This window comes from Leopardus geoffroyi, chromosome C2, assembly GCF_018350155.1.
Source record: "Leopardus geoffroyi isolate Oge1 chromosome C2, O.geoffroyi_Oge1_pat1.0, whole genome shotgun sequence".
NCBI classification, from domain to species: Eukaryota; Metazoa; Chordata; class Mammalia; order Carnivora; family Felidae; genus Leopardus; species Leopardus geoffroyi.
In genome coordinates this window covers 82,481,479-82,495,743 of record NC_059333.1, presented here as the reverse complement: position 1 = coordinate 82,495,743, position 14,265 = coordinate 82,481,479, and the positions used below count along the sequence as shown (strand labels likewise).

The 14,265-nt window shown below is 40.0% G+C and overlaps 1 protein-coding gene across 1 annotated transcript in view; it reads right to left on the bottom strand.

Moving 5' to 3' along the window:
• Positions 1-558: 558 nt before the first annotated feature.
• The window catches only part of CC2H3orf70 (chromosome C2 C3orf70 homolog), a 93,237-nt gene continuing 79,530 nt past the window's right edge, over positions 559-14,265 (bottom strand). Inside the window, exon 2 of the mRNA XM_045502720.1 lies at positions 559-5,637. Within this exon, the coding sequence (XP_045358676.1) occupies positions 5,081-5,637 (557 nt within the window). The 3' untranslated portion in view covers positions 559-5,080. The remainder of the gene's footprint in view (positions 5,638-14,265) is intronic.

Genomic DNA, 14,265 nt, shown 5'->3' with positions numbered 1-14,265 from the left:
TGTGAAATGCAGTACTGAAATGTCCCTCAGAGGGCTGCTTTAAGGATTACTTGTGGAAAGCAGTAAGGTTGGGCTATAACTATTAATAATATTAACAATGGCATTATTACTATTACTGATAAATGAATTTACTTAGCGGTCCCTAGTGAAGTTACTTAATGAAATCCAGCCCACAAGCTGCTCTTTTCCAGGTGTGAATTAAAGAACGGAGCTTCTGGATTTGCCACTCTGAGGTCTGGACCCTGAGCCTGGGTGACAAAGTGCACCGCCTGGGACCTGTGGGTAGAAGTGTCTCACACGGCACATATAAACCACATGCAAGCCTGTAGCTGTGTGTGAAATAAAGACCATGGGGGAATGTAAGTTTTATTTGCATAAACCTCATGTGGCTGATAAAAAAGTTCCTATTACAAAGTGTTCTGGGAGTCGTTGTGAGCAGTTGACCATGAGTGCCTATTATGGATAATAACACTTACCTGCACTTCACAGTTTTTATAAAGTCTAAGTGTGATAATGATGTAAACTGCTTATTTCTTAGCACAAACTAAGCACTCAGTATACAAGTTTCATGTTTCATAAATGCGGGTTGTTTTCTTTAGTTCACAGTGTTATTTGAATCAGACAGAACCTCTCCAAAGGAGAAAGTGAGGGGGAGAGAATATTCCAGACTCCAAAATATCAGATTTGTGCTGGTACAAAAGAAAAAAATTACATTTATTTTACAAGTTAAGTATTTTCCTAAAGTATTATACATAGAGGAAACTTGAGCTGTCTTTAGGAAAACAGAATATAATTTTAGGAAATTACAGAGGGGTCAACATTGTGCTTAAAACTTTGAAATAGGTGAAAAAATTAGCACAGTAAGTGAATATTGCAAGGTATGAACAACCTTAAAAAGTGTATGTGGACACAACGATACAGAAGCTCAATATTAAAGCCTCTAGTGATGATCTGCTTTCAGAATTGTTCATACTATGAAGAGAGCACTGCTTCAATCTTAACAGAAGAAGGAACTCAAAGCACTAACAGAAGCATGGCCCTTTCACAGCAGTCAACTCTCCAGTCTCTAGAGTAATGAAAGGGAGCAGTGATGTAACATTTTTAAAAGGTAATCCCAAAATTTTGAGACGTGCCCTCGTAATTATGTTTGGATGTGAGAAATACCGACATCCCTGGAGTTCACGGCACTGAGACAGTGAGGACTCCCACCTCCTTCCCCTCTCCTCCACTGTGGGAACAGACACAATCCCAGACTATTCAGACAAACCTAAAATGCAACTGTCCTCCTCAATTCTGGCCCTCACCTCCTGTGGAGAGGGGATAGGAAAGAAAACTGTTAAAATGTTGTTTCCCTCATGTGAAAGGCCAAAACATGTCAATACAATTTTGCAAACAAGATGGAATAATCAAGAGCTGACATATAATATTAGTTTAACTTGTGCTTTCCCCCCGACCCCCTGCCTAATAGTATTTATACCGCCAAACCTATCTGGGTATTTTGGCAGTTTTCTAAAATAGGTTGTGTCCTATACCCAAATAGAGAAATTTGTATAAAATGAGTTTGTTCTCATTAGTCTCAAAAGAACTGCTTCAAATAGGCCAGGAAGTAGAGGTTAAAAAATAAAAGCACCAGCCCCACAACAGTATCGAATCTGAGATCAAACCCAAAAGGTACTTGAGGACAATGACTTCACCGTTTTGTTTTAGTCTGGGTGGTTTATTTGGTTTTATTTTGTATTGTATTACCTTGAAGTACAAGTCTTCCTTTCCCAGGAAAGCAACCGTTTTTCTTCATGGTTTTCCTCAGATTCTTACTTCAAATCTTAAAAATTACAAGGTAAAAAATACCTAGGTTTGATTGTAAAAGCCTCATTTGTTAATGTACCAAATCGTTATAACCACAAAAGCATTTTAATTGCTTTGTCATTTCTCAGAAGAGTCAGAATATCTGAAACTGGAAAATTCCAAAGTAAGTCTTGGTTAGGTAATAAAGCTGAATTCCATACAGCACTTCTTTTGCATCTTCCACCCTAACAGCTCTTACATCAACTTTCAGGAAGTGGGAATGGTGCCAGGCTTCCATAAAAGCCCCCAAAGCACTTTCTCCATCCACACAGCCCAACCCTTCACTCCAAGTGAACTACCAGGTTCAAATTATTAAGTTTTAGTACGTGTCAACGTACAAGTATTAATCCAAAGACTATTTAACATGACTGTGTTCGATGTCTATAATACACATTGCAGTCTAAACATTTTCTAAAGTGCCTATAAATATGCTTATACAAATGAGCAATATAATATCAGGTTTACAGAGAAATTCTTTTATATAATATATAACAGATAGGCCTAGAATTTAAGTTGTAAATACCCATTTTCATATCCTTATCAGTTGTTTTTGGAATGCAAGCATTAAGAAACAATTCTGGTTCAATCATGTATGATTTTCAGAGAATTATTAACAGTGCTATGACAAAGAAACCCTTGCTTGTGCTTGTTTAGAAAAGGCTATTTTGAGATCCAGGAGCATCTGATATTTAGAATCCAATGGAACATCCTCAATTCTATAAAAGAGTAGTAAGTGAAGCTTAGTGAATTTTTAACTATAAAGAGATTGTGCAAATATTTAAAGTGATTATCAACCATTATTAAATCCAAAAATTTCATTAAAATCATGGGTAATCTGAATGGCAGTTCAGGAGTTTAAAAAACAGGAACCTAGGCAAAAGTCATAGATATTACAGATGAAGGCCCCAACCCTGACACAGCCAGCTTCAGATACATGGCCCTGTGACCACGTATTTCCACAGCTTTGGAGACCTGGTGGTTGACTCTGATCAGTTTAATGAAAAGGAATGTGAGCCCAGAGTACAGAACTGATAAAACTGTGCGGAGAAAGGAGACCCTCCATATGCCCACCCAGGGGCTTCACTGAGCTCAACCACAGGGTAGGTGCAGACAGGACCCTGGGGTCGCTGCTTCGATCCTGAGTACACAGTGGCTGGCTACACTGCTCGGCTCACGGGATTTGGGCTTCCATGCCTGCCTTCAGCTGGCTAGTAAATCATGGGAGGCACTGAGAACCTCAGACAGGCTCATCAGATGTCTGTCCCTAAGCCATCAGGCTGGGGAAGGCCCTCTCTGCACCCCCTCCGCCACCTGCCCTTTCCTGGAGCCTGCTGTTCCTGGAGCTCCTCTCACCACCTTACTGGTCTGACTTGTTGAGTCTTTACATTTCAGTCAGTGGGAACTTTATGCTGCATTCTCATCTAGCACAGGAAGCTTTAACTGCCACTGCTTTCAAAGGAATACGTGTACTCTGTTTTCTAAACCCTAGCGCTGTTTTGGGCGCCTAGACCTAACAAAGTGTTCTAGCCAATCACTTGAACTACATGTACAACCAAGACAGCAGACTCTGCCTAGAGTGATTTGTGAAGGATATCAAATGGAGGCTTCAGGGTGGAACACAACAGGCCTCGTCTTATTTCTTAAAATACAAACTAAAGTGACACAGAAGAGATGTGCCAAAATGCGGACAGAGCACGAGACAGTGCCACGAGAGCACGCTCACAGAAAGTGAGGGCATAAGAAGTATTTCTCAACCTCCAAACTTTGGCAGGTGTATCAGGCTGTATTTTAAACTTCCTGAACTCTTAACTACGCCTCACAGAGAGGAGATGTGGAGAAATGGCAGATAAGCAACTCACACAATAACACCTTGTATAAATGGAAATTAGGAGAATTCGGAAGAGAGCTAAGTAAGAAAGAATTATTCACTATTTTGTGTGTGTGAGAAAAGAGAACATGTACAACACACAATGAATATTACTGTAGTAAAGTGAATGAATATTACACAAAATATCTTCTGACTTAGCAGCAAACTATTTCAACTGCTTTTGCATTTGCATAAAAAATCCATGCATCATACTGAATTCTAATCCATTTCTCACCTAAGCCATTCTAATGCTTCATACAACCAAATGAAGCAGAATTAATCAAACCTATTAGATTCATTCCTAATCCCTAAAGGACTGCTGTGTTTAGCATTTCCATGCTAACTAAAACTATTGATTTTTTTCTTAAGACGTCAGATGTGGCTGCCTCCTAAATATAATACCTATATAACTTCTTAAAAGTTTTCCCCAGATTTGAAGAACAATTAAGAAAAATGGGGAAATGTTGAGGAATCCACCCAAGAGGCCAGCTCAAACGTGGCAACACGTTCTCCAGCTGCATGCCTAGTACTCTCCTTCCCCTGGGTTTCCAGAGCATTCTGGGTACCATTACCCGCATGTGTTAGCACAGTCCTCTGCTGGACTGCGGGCCCCTTCCTGTAGGAGTCAGGTGTTACTCAGTCTGCATCCCACTGTGCACCCTGCAGAGCGTAGGCACGCAGCTAAAGGTGGATTGAACATGAAACTGAAGGCGTCAACTCTTCTTAAATGAAGGTCTGGCTCTGCCCCAGATCACGCAGGGTATGCAGACACTGGCCATAACTAGGGGTCGAGCGAACCTGCAGTAACCTCCCAGAAATAAACTGAGGCAACAGGGCCCCAGACCGATGCAGGTGGTGAGAAGAGAAAAGAGACAGAATGGCATCTACAGTGCACACTCTGTTCCCTGCTCCTGAGCTGATTCCCATAGGAGACTAGCAGGGTAGGGGTGCCCGTGGGCACACCAAAAGGAATGCCAAGAGGTGTGTGTGTGTGTGTGTGTGTGTGTGTCAAGAACTGGCTATGTAGAAAATACTGTCTCCTTCGCTGTGGGTAGCTCCTCAACCTGATCCATGATAATCATCACTTCACTGCTTTCAGAGTTCCCAGTGAAATTAAGGCTGGGTCACAATTCATGACACCAGATGCTACATAGAAAATAAGTCAAGATACAAAAGAAAACCATTTATAAGAAAAAGAAGGTCTTAGTTCTAAGACTAATTTAAGAGTGAAGCTAATCAGCAGACCACTGAACCACTATGGTTGTCAGAGAGGGGTAGAAAATACCAACTGCAGTGGAAAAAGGATCCATCAGACCAAAGTACAAAAGCTCAGCATGGATCAGAGGCCGTGGCTTCCTGCTTGGACTCTCACACGGTGGTTTCTATTGTTTCAATCACTTCCAGATCTGACTGTGAAGGGGAGAGAAGGGTGCACTCATCCGGTTCCCAGCTGCTCTCCGGACTGTAATCTTCCTCTGAACTCAGTTCTGCTCCTTCTTCTGTGTCCTCATCACATGATTCCACATAGTGAGCCCCAATGGCATTGATCCCGGAGTCCTCAGAACTTGAGGGAGAAGAGCAGTGATCTATTTTTGGTGTACTGCTCTCTCTTGAAATTAAGGCATCATGTGCAGAGACCTCCTCAGGGCTCATTTTGTGGGAATGTGGCGCCGGCTGCTTCTGCACGTAACACATCTTCCCATTAATACATTTAACCTGATAGTTGTCGATAAAGAGGTCTGAGATCATACAGTACCTTGGTGAATCAGGGGGGAGGGGTGGTTGGAAGACAGATGCAAATTTCAAAAAGTGTTCAGTGAGTGAGACTGAGATCTGAATGGTGTTCGTGGGTTCCCGAGGCTTTGCAGGAATCTCAGTGCTTGGAAGCTGCTCCACAGGGGTCATAGGCTGATACACATACTTGCCTGTGAGGAACACAAAAAAAAGTGGTTGAAATCTAAGAGTATTACACAAAGTACATTAACACAGCTATAATGGTTTCCTTCTGAGGATTCAGAATGTTTTTAAAAATATTTCACCATCAAAAGAAACCAGTAATAGAATCATTCTACATTGTTATAATCAATGAAAAATACAGCATGATACATAATAACATCATGGTATTTCCATCTAAGAAAACTCACACACTACACATTTTAATTTATATTGATGTCTTTCTAGTACTTCTGAAGTGGGTATATACTAAAATTCTTATTTTAACAACAGTCTTAAATGATTTATCCCTTACACTAGAATAAGGAAAGCCCACAATATATGTATTGTAAGTATGTAAGTATGGTAAAAACACACTGTAAAATAGCATACTATAAAATTATAATTCCATTTTATTTTTAATAGTTATATGCTAATATATATGCTAATACATACATTTAAAAACTGGAGAAATATATACCAATTTATTATCAGGATTACAGAAGACTTTCACATTTTAGGTTTCTGTTTTAATCGGAATACATATACACATGCGTATTTAATGGCCTACAGGACTGTCCCAGCCACTGGCAAGGGCTGGGGTAAGGTATAAGGTGGGAAATGATCTCGTTCAAGGCCCAAGTGCATCAATGGCCTAATCAGGAGATGTTCTCCCTGACACCAGCTCCCCTGGTACTAAGCAGCCCAGGCCAAGCAGAAACAAAGGCACAGGTGGTGTAGGGGGTAACCTACCAAGTGTTTCTAGGAAACCAAGAAGCTTATCTCCACACCTTCCCCTCTGCTCTGAGCAGGGCTTCACACAGCACACCTAGAAGCGCAACCTAAACAGATCTTGTCCTAATGTGTGTCTTTCTTTGTTCTTTCACTTCACTCAATATTTGCAAAGCCAGGATCCTGTGTACCAAGTGCTAAGGAAACAGAGATAGAGATGGAAATTATCCAGTCTGTAAATCTAAAATGATTTCAATATAGAAATCTGGAAGTAAAAAAAAAAATCCTGAAAAACTCAGAAACAGTGGCCACAACTGTAGGCACCATCTTGGGTTTCTCCTAATGTAGTTGAGTATCAACCAGTCCATACTGTATCTTCAGCACATAATTATGACAGGGCTTTTTAACCTAATGGCACTATTGCCATTTTGGACCAGACGATTCTTTGTTGTAGGGGGCTGTCCTATGCACTGTACGATGTTTAGCAGCATCTGTGGCCTCTACCCACTAGAAGCCAAGAGCACCTCCTCCACAGGTATGACAAAACTGTTCCCAGACATTATCATAGACCCCTAAGGGTCAGAATCGCCCCGGCTGAGAACTACTGATTTATGATCCCGTCATGAGCATCTCTTTGCAAGCAATTCACTCATTGTGCATGCACCTGGCTCCTGTTTATTTTTCGGTCAGACTGGAAATTCTAGGACAGAAATCACATTTGTATGGAAAATTACCTTAGATTTTTTAACAATTTATTTAGGCCATGGAAGAAAAGCAATTTAAGATCAGAAAAGCAAACTAGGCCATAAATAGTACAACATCAGCAATCTATTAAGATCAATCAGCTTGCCTATATTTTTTTATTTCTGGTTCCTGACTCTTGTACAAAAGTGTAGGCTTAGATGCTATAATTTCATTGTAACTAAATTACTCAAAGATATATTCAGTTTCATTCTGGAGTAACACATGGAAAAGGTACATTTAAAACTGTTAGTCCTTTGGGTTCCTAGGTCTGCTTCAAAGCATGGACATGTATCATGTAAACCCTAAATGGTCTGATAAAAACAGAGGTGAGAAGAATCCATCACACCTGCCTGGGGGAGTAGGTTTCAAATATGCCAGTATCTTTATTTCTCTGTTATCTGTAAGGAAGTACAGTATTATTTCTTTCAAGAAAAGTTCAAATCACTAGAGTTTGGTATAGTAGGACCTCTGCATCCAAGCATCACTGGCGTTATCAGCTGAAGGGGCAAAGAAGGCAGAACTTCGAACCTCCCCTCCAATCTTCCAGTCCCTTATATTCACAGTGGTGAATAAATCATCTGGAATGGACATTGGTCTTTTCTATTCTTAGTTAGTGGACTGGTGGTTACTGAGTTCAGGAGGCTATGGATGACAGGCACTCAAGAAATGCCTTTTGCAAAATGCTGATTAAGTTTCTGGCCCAAGTGACCTCTGGTTTAGTTATCCACTTGTCACAACTGTAGAAGTTCCTGAAAATTCTTTCTCAGACTCACAGGGATCAGGGCTTTATTTAGTTCAAAGAAGGAGGAACTCCATGAAGACTGACTGTGGAACTTTTGTAACCACCCTGTCCTACTCTCACTTGCCCTCGACCCACCCTCCTTTCTCTTCTCCTCCTTTCTGCTTCTTCATAATTTCTTTGCTCTTTCTCTTCATCTCAGTTCTTCCACCTCTTCCTTTCTCTAACCCTGTCTTCTCAAAAACTCTGTTTTTCTTCCTTGAAGTGTAGTAAAAGAAAGGGAAATGCAGCTGGGAGACAAAGTATGCAGAATACTGTATTCTACACTTCATTTGCTTCTATAAGTTGTACTTGTTAAATATGCTTACTCTGAGTTAGGTGACAGCCCGTTTATCTGGTGATATGGGGACACAGATGCAAAGAGGAAGGCAGAGAAAAAAAATAGCAGAGGCAGCCAGATGAGAAACTAAGTTTAGAAAACATCTTTCAAACATCAATTAATTATATAAAACTATATTGTTTAATTTTCTTATAAATACATAATTAACAGGAGAAATCAACGATTTAGTTTTGTAAAGAGTCCAGAGGGGTTTGTACTTTGCACCATTCCCCGGTAACTTCTGCCCTGTGGCTTACTATACTGTGAATCTATGTTTGTAATGATAGCCCCAAAGCATCACAAGATCCTGAATTATCGGAGAAATTCAATTATGTCTGCTATACTGTACTTACTAAGGGAATAAAATGAACTAATACACTACAATACCATGGACAAAGGGGGGGGGTTCCTGGCCAAAATTCCACAACCACTATACTTTATTCTCTGAACAGTCTTTTTAATTAAGAGTTTACGATGTTATTTAAAGAAATAAGTAGTGGCACCTTGATGGTTCAGTTGGTTAAATGTCCAACTTTATTTAGCTCAGGTCATGATCTCATGGCTCGTAAGTTCGGTCCCCACATCAGGCTCTGTGCTGACAGCTCAGAGCCTGGAACCTGCTTCAGATTCTGTGTCTCCCTCTCTCTCTCTGCCCCTCCCCTGCTCACACTCTATCTCTCCCTCTCTCTCAAAAATAAATAAACTTTTAAAAACAAAGAAAGAAAGAAGTAGATGAGAACTTTTAAAACTTAAATCTCTAAAAGGAAAAGATACTCAGAGATAGGGCTTGAAGTAGAAAGCAGAGGGAGAATAAAAGAAAAATCTAGATATAATATAATCCAGCAATCCTACTTCTGCGCATATACTCAAATGAAAGCAAGGTCTCAAAGAGACAGCAGTTTCATAACCATGTTCATAGCAGCATTGTTCACAGTAGCCAAAAGGAGAAAGCAACCCAACTGTCTATTGACAGATCAATGAACGGAAAAACAAGATGTGGGATATACATACAACGGAATACTATCCAGCCTTAGAGAGTAAGGAAATCCAGGGTACAACATGGATGAACCTGGAAGCTATTACGCTAAGTGAAATAAGCCAGTCACAAAAAGACAAATACTGTATGGTATCACTTATATAAGCCACCTAATTTAATCAAATTCATATAGGCAGAAAATAAGAGTAGTGATTGTCACAGGCCAGTAGATAAAAGAAACAGGAAGCTGTTTAATGGGTATAGAGTTTCAGTTTTGCAGGATGAAAAGAGTTCTGAAGATGGATAGTGGTGATGGTTGTACAACAATATGAATGTAGTTGATACCATGGACCTGAACACTTTAAAACAGTTATGATGGTATATTTTATGTATATTTTAACATAATTTTTAATACTAAAAAAATTAGTATAATTCATTATATGGAGGGGAAACTCCATATGATCCAGAATATGTAAAGAATTCTTACAACTCAGTAACAAAAAACAAGCAGCCCAATTTTAAAAAGCAGTGAAGCTATGCAAGAGCAATACCAGGAATCCTTGTCGTGATGGAAATGCTCTGTAATTTGACTACATCACTATCGGTATCTTGGTTATGACAATGAACTACTGTTTTGCAACTACAGTTGTCACTAGGGGAAAGTAGGTAAAGGATACATGGAATCTCTGTATTATTTGTAAAACTACATCTGAATCTTAATTTTTTCAAACTAAAAAATATAATTCAAAACAACAGGGAAAAATCACTATAGAAGTGATGTTGTACCCTTTCTAGTGCATTATTATTTTTTTTTTTCAACGTTTATTTATTTTTGGGACAGAGAGAGACAGAGCATGAACGGGGGAGGGGCAGAGAGAGAGGGAGACACAGAATCGGAAACAGGCTCCAGGCTCTGAGCCATCAGCCCAGAGCCCGATGCGGGGCTCGAACTCACGGACTGCGAGATCGTGACCTGGCTGAAGTCGGACGCTTAACCGACTGCGCCACCCAGGTGCCCCTCTAGTGCATTATTTATCAGGCGGTAACATGCTGTGGCTCCATCTCATTTTAACTTTGAACACTTGTTTAATGTGGTATCTGTCCAGGTTTCTCCACTGAAGAGTTAGTATTTTTACCAACAGTTACTTATGTAGTTTTAACAGTCCTATTTCCATCATTACTCCTATATTAATAGAATTCCATGTAAGCAATTCCCCTTTGTTTATTTTTTCAATTATTTAAATTAAATATGACTCACAGCTATTTATTTTGTTCTATGGATTGTAATCCATTACTATCATTATTTACTTTGCTCCTCAAATTGTCCCATATTTAACTGCTGGCAGCTCCTTCAAGTTAGCACCTGAGTCCTTTCAACGTGCCCCCATCATCCTTTTTTGAAGACTTCCATGCTTTCTGGCACCATAGATGTTACTGGCTTATCTGGTACTCCCCTGCCCCAGTCCAGGAATCAGTCATTTCTCCAAGGAGCCCTAGTCCTTCACTTATGAACTTAAAGACATTCTTAAGTTTGTTCTCAAAATGTTCCCAGGAAGCAGAGTCTTTGCTTGCTAATGACTCATTCCATCACTCACTAAACTCATCCAGAGGAAAGTGAATACTAAATCTCATTACAGTACTTAATTCCCATTAAAAAATAATATAAAAAATTAATGTCACAAACCCATTAATTTATCTGGAATATTTTTCAAGGGAGCTGAAATCACCTTCTTAATAATGAAATAGACTATACAACAGCAAGATTAAAAAAAAAAACAGTTGTGATCTGTAAGTGAAAAATAAATTTCATACATCTTGTTTCTTTTTGGGAACCTGGCCCAACACCTTCAGCTATTTCTCAACCAAGGACTGATCAAAACCACTACATAAGTAACTTCTAGTATTCTTTAGGAGTCTGAGTTCATAACTTTCCTTATCATTCTTCCCCTTTGGTGTTTAGCAATAATATATAGTACATACTTAAAAAAATTTTTTTTTAATGTTTATTCATTTTTGAGACAGAGAGAGACAGAGCATGAATGGGTCAGAGAGAGAGGGAGACACAGAATCTGTAACAGGCTCCAGGCTCTAAGCTGTCAGCACAGAGCCCGACGCGGGGCTCGAACTCACGGACCGCAAGATCATGACCTGAGCCAAAGTCGGACGCCCAACCAACTGTGCCACCCAGGCGCCCCAATACATACTTTTTAAACAATGCCTTGATGAGACACTAAAAAAGATTTATGTTCTCATCCTAGTTCTTTGGTTTAAAAAAAAAATGGAAGAAGAAAGGGAAGACTTCATTACTTTTTCAGCATCACGTAACACAACAGAAGTCAGTTCTAAGATCCAAGCCTTGTGACATCTGTGTTCTTTATGAGGGTACTCATTACTTCATTAATAAGGTTTAGATAATGCTCTTATTAGCTTATATTGTTGTTCTCTACCATTAAATACAGCTAATATTCCAATTTGTAACAGCAGATTGGGGCACCTGGGTGGTTCAGTCGGTTAAGCGTCCGACTTTGGCTCAGGTCATGATCTCAAGTCTGTGAGTTCGAGCCCCGCATCAAGCTCTGTGCTGACAGCTCAGAGCCTGGAGCCTGCTTCGGATTCTGTGTCTCCCTCTCTCTCTGCCACTCCCTTGCTCACGCTCTGTCTCTATCTCAAAAATAAACATTAAAAAAAAATTAAAGAAATAAATAAACAGCAGATCTATTTCCTTGAAGGAGTTTCTTTCATTTGGTTCTAGAGCACAAAGGGAAGAGAAAAATAAAACCCCAGTAAATGTAAAAAATAATTTATATGCCCTGTTAAGCCACTGTATGCACTTTGTTAAACTATTTTTTAAAGAACAGTTGTGCATTTTGATTCTTAAAAAAGATCCTTTGGGAGGGAAATGAGCTTTTTGCTTTTACAGATAGTTTTATGACTATTAAATGTGTGTCCCCTTGACACATGAAGTACACTGCTCTCAGGGAATGCAAAGTAATTTTAAAATTAGCCTAAGCAAAACATAATTAGAAAGGTAAATCTACTGAAAAAAAAATTGAGTGGCCTAAGGGAAATTGCATCCACAGTTCAGTTCTTTGATTTTATATAGTGAATCACAATTATGTTTATTTTATTCCCAAGGGCATTCATTACACTGAAAGTAATGTTAAATATCCTTATTCAGCTATTTCTGCAATATACATTTACTAAGTTGAGCAGCATATCACAAACTAAAAACAAAGGAACATATTTATTATAACCAACATTTTTTGTGGCCTTACCTTGTACCCTGCTCCACTGGCAGTCAATGTATCATATTTTTGTTTTACTTTATTTTTCTTAAGTAGGCATCACGCTTAGCACAGAGCCTACTGCAGGGCTTACACTCATGACCCTGAGATCAAGACCTGAGCTAAGATCGAGAATCAAATGCTTAAGGTACTGGGTGGCTCAATCTGTTAAGTGTCTGACTCTTGATTTCAGCTCAGGTCATGATCTCACAGTTTGTGAATTTGAGCCCTGTGTTGGACTCTGCACTGACAGTGCAGAGCCTGCTTGGGATTCTCTCTCTTCCTCTCTGACCCTCCCCCACCAAATAAATAAACTTAAAAAAAAAAAAAAAAAAAAGGAGTCAAGGGGCACCTGGGTGGCTCAGTAAGTTAAGTGTCTGACTTCAGCTCAGGTCATGATCTTGTGGTTCATGAGTTCAAGCCCCACATCAGGCTCTGCACTAATAGCTCAGAGCCTGGAGCCTGCTTCCAATTCTGTGTCTCCCTCTCTCTCTGACCCTGTCCCCTCATGCACTGTCTCTCTCTCTCAAAAATAAAGAAACATCGGGGTGCCTGGGTGGCGCAGTCGGTTAAGCGTCCGACTTCAGCCAGGTCATGATCTCGCGGTCCGTGATTTCGAGCCCCACGTCAGGCTCTGGGCTGATGGCTCAGAGCCTGGAGCCTGTTTCGGATTCTGTGTCTCCCTCTCTCTCTGCCCCTCCCCCGTTCATGCTCTGTCTCTCTCTGTCCCCAAAATAAACATTGAAAAAAAAAAAAATAAAGAAAGAAACATCAAAAAAAAAAAAAAAGAGTCAGACATTTAACCAAGTGAGCCACCAGGTGCCCCTACCATGTATTTGTACTTCAATCGAGGAGAACACTGAAGTTCATATACTGCCCAATATGTTAAAGTTCCCAGTGAGAACTTTATGCAAGATCGTAGTTTCTTCATTCTTCAAACTACATAACCTTTAGTGCAATGGAACTTATTAATGTGAAACAAAACCCTAGTGAGACAGAATACCAGAGGCATGAATTATTTAGTCATTTAACAAACATTTATTGAATATCTACCAAGTTTATACCACTAAATCAGGTGCTACAGGGAAATAAAAAGAAATACAACATGTAGTGATGCTTCAAGAAGTTTCCAAACTAGGGTAGAAGATAAAAAGTAAAATGAAATCAATAACTGAGTAAAACTGTAAGAATATACAAGGGCATTCACTGAGCACCACAATAGGATTGCAGGCTTCACTGAAGGAATTTACACGGCTAGTAAAAGATACGGACCTGTGGAGTAGCACATAGAACTGCTCCAGACCAGTTGCAGAGCTGGAAGGATCAGTTGGCATTGGAGGTTCACAGAGTCTACCTTTTAAAAGCTTTAACTCAGTGTCTGGCACACTATAAACATTCTATTACTGGTGTTACTTACAGAAGGCAGGGGCTGCCTACCAGTCTCTAAGCCACTCTACTGGCTTTTCAGATTGCTATGTGGCCAAGCCCTGCAAAGCCCATGACCACCCCTAGTCCTCAGTTTCTACAACTCTCCGAATGCACCCAGTTTCCTGATTCAGTTTAGCCTGTAAACTTCTCTCTGACCACAGCTGTTCTGCCACCCTACTTTCATCACCTACCCTACAAACCCTACAATCCACTTTTACATATGCTTTCACTTCTCCCTCAAACTAGTATTTATTGAGCCTCACTTGTGTGCCAGGCCTTAAATTAGGGGTCAGGGGGTTAAAATAGCAAGAAGAGGGACCACATCCCTGCCCTTATGGA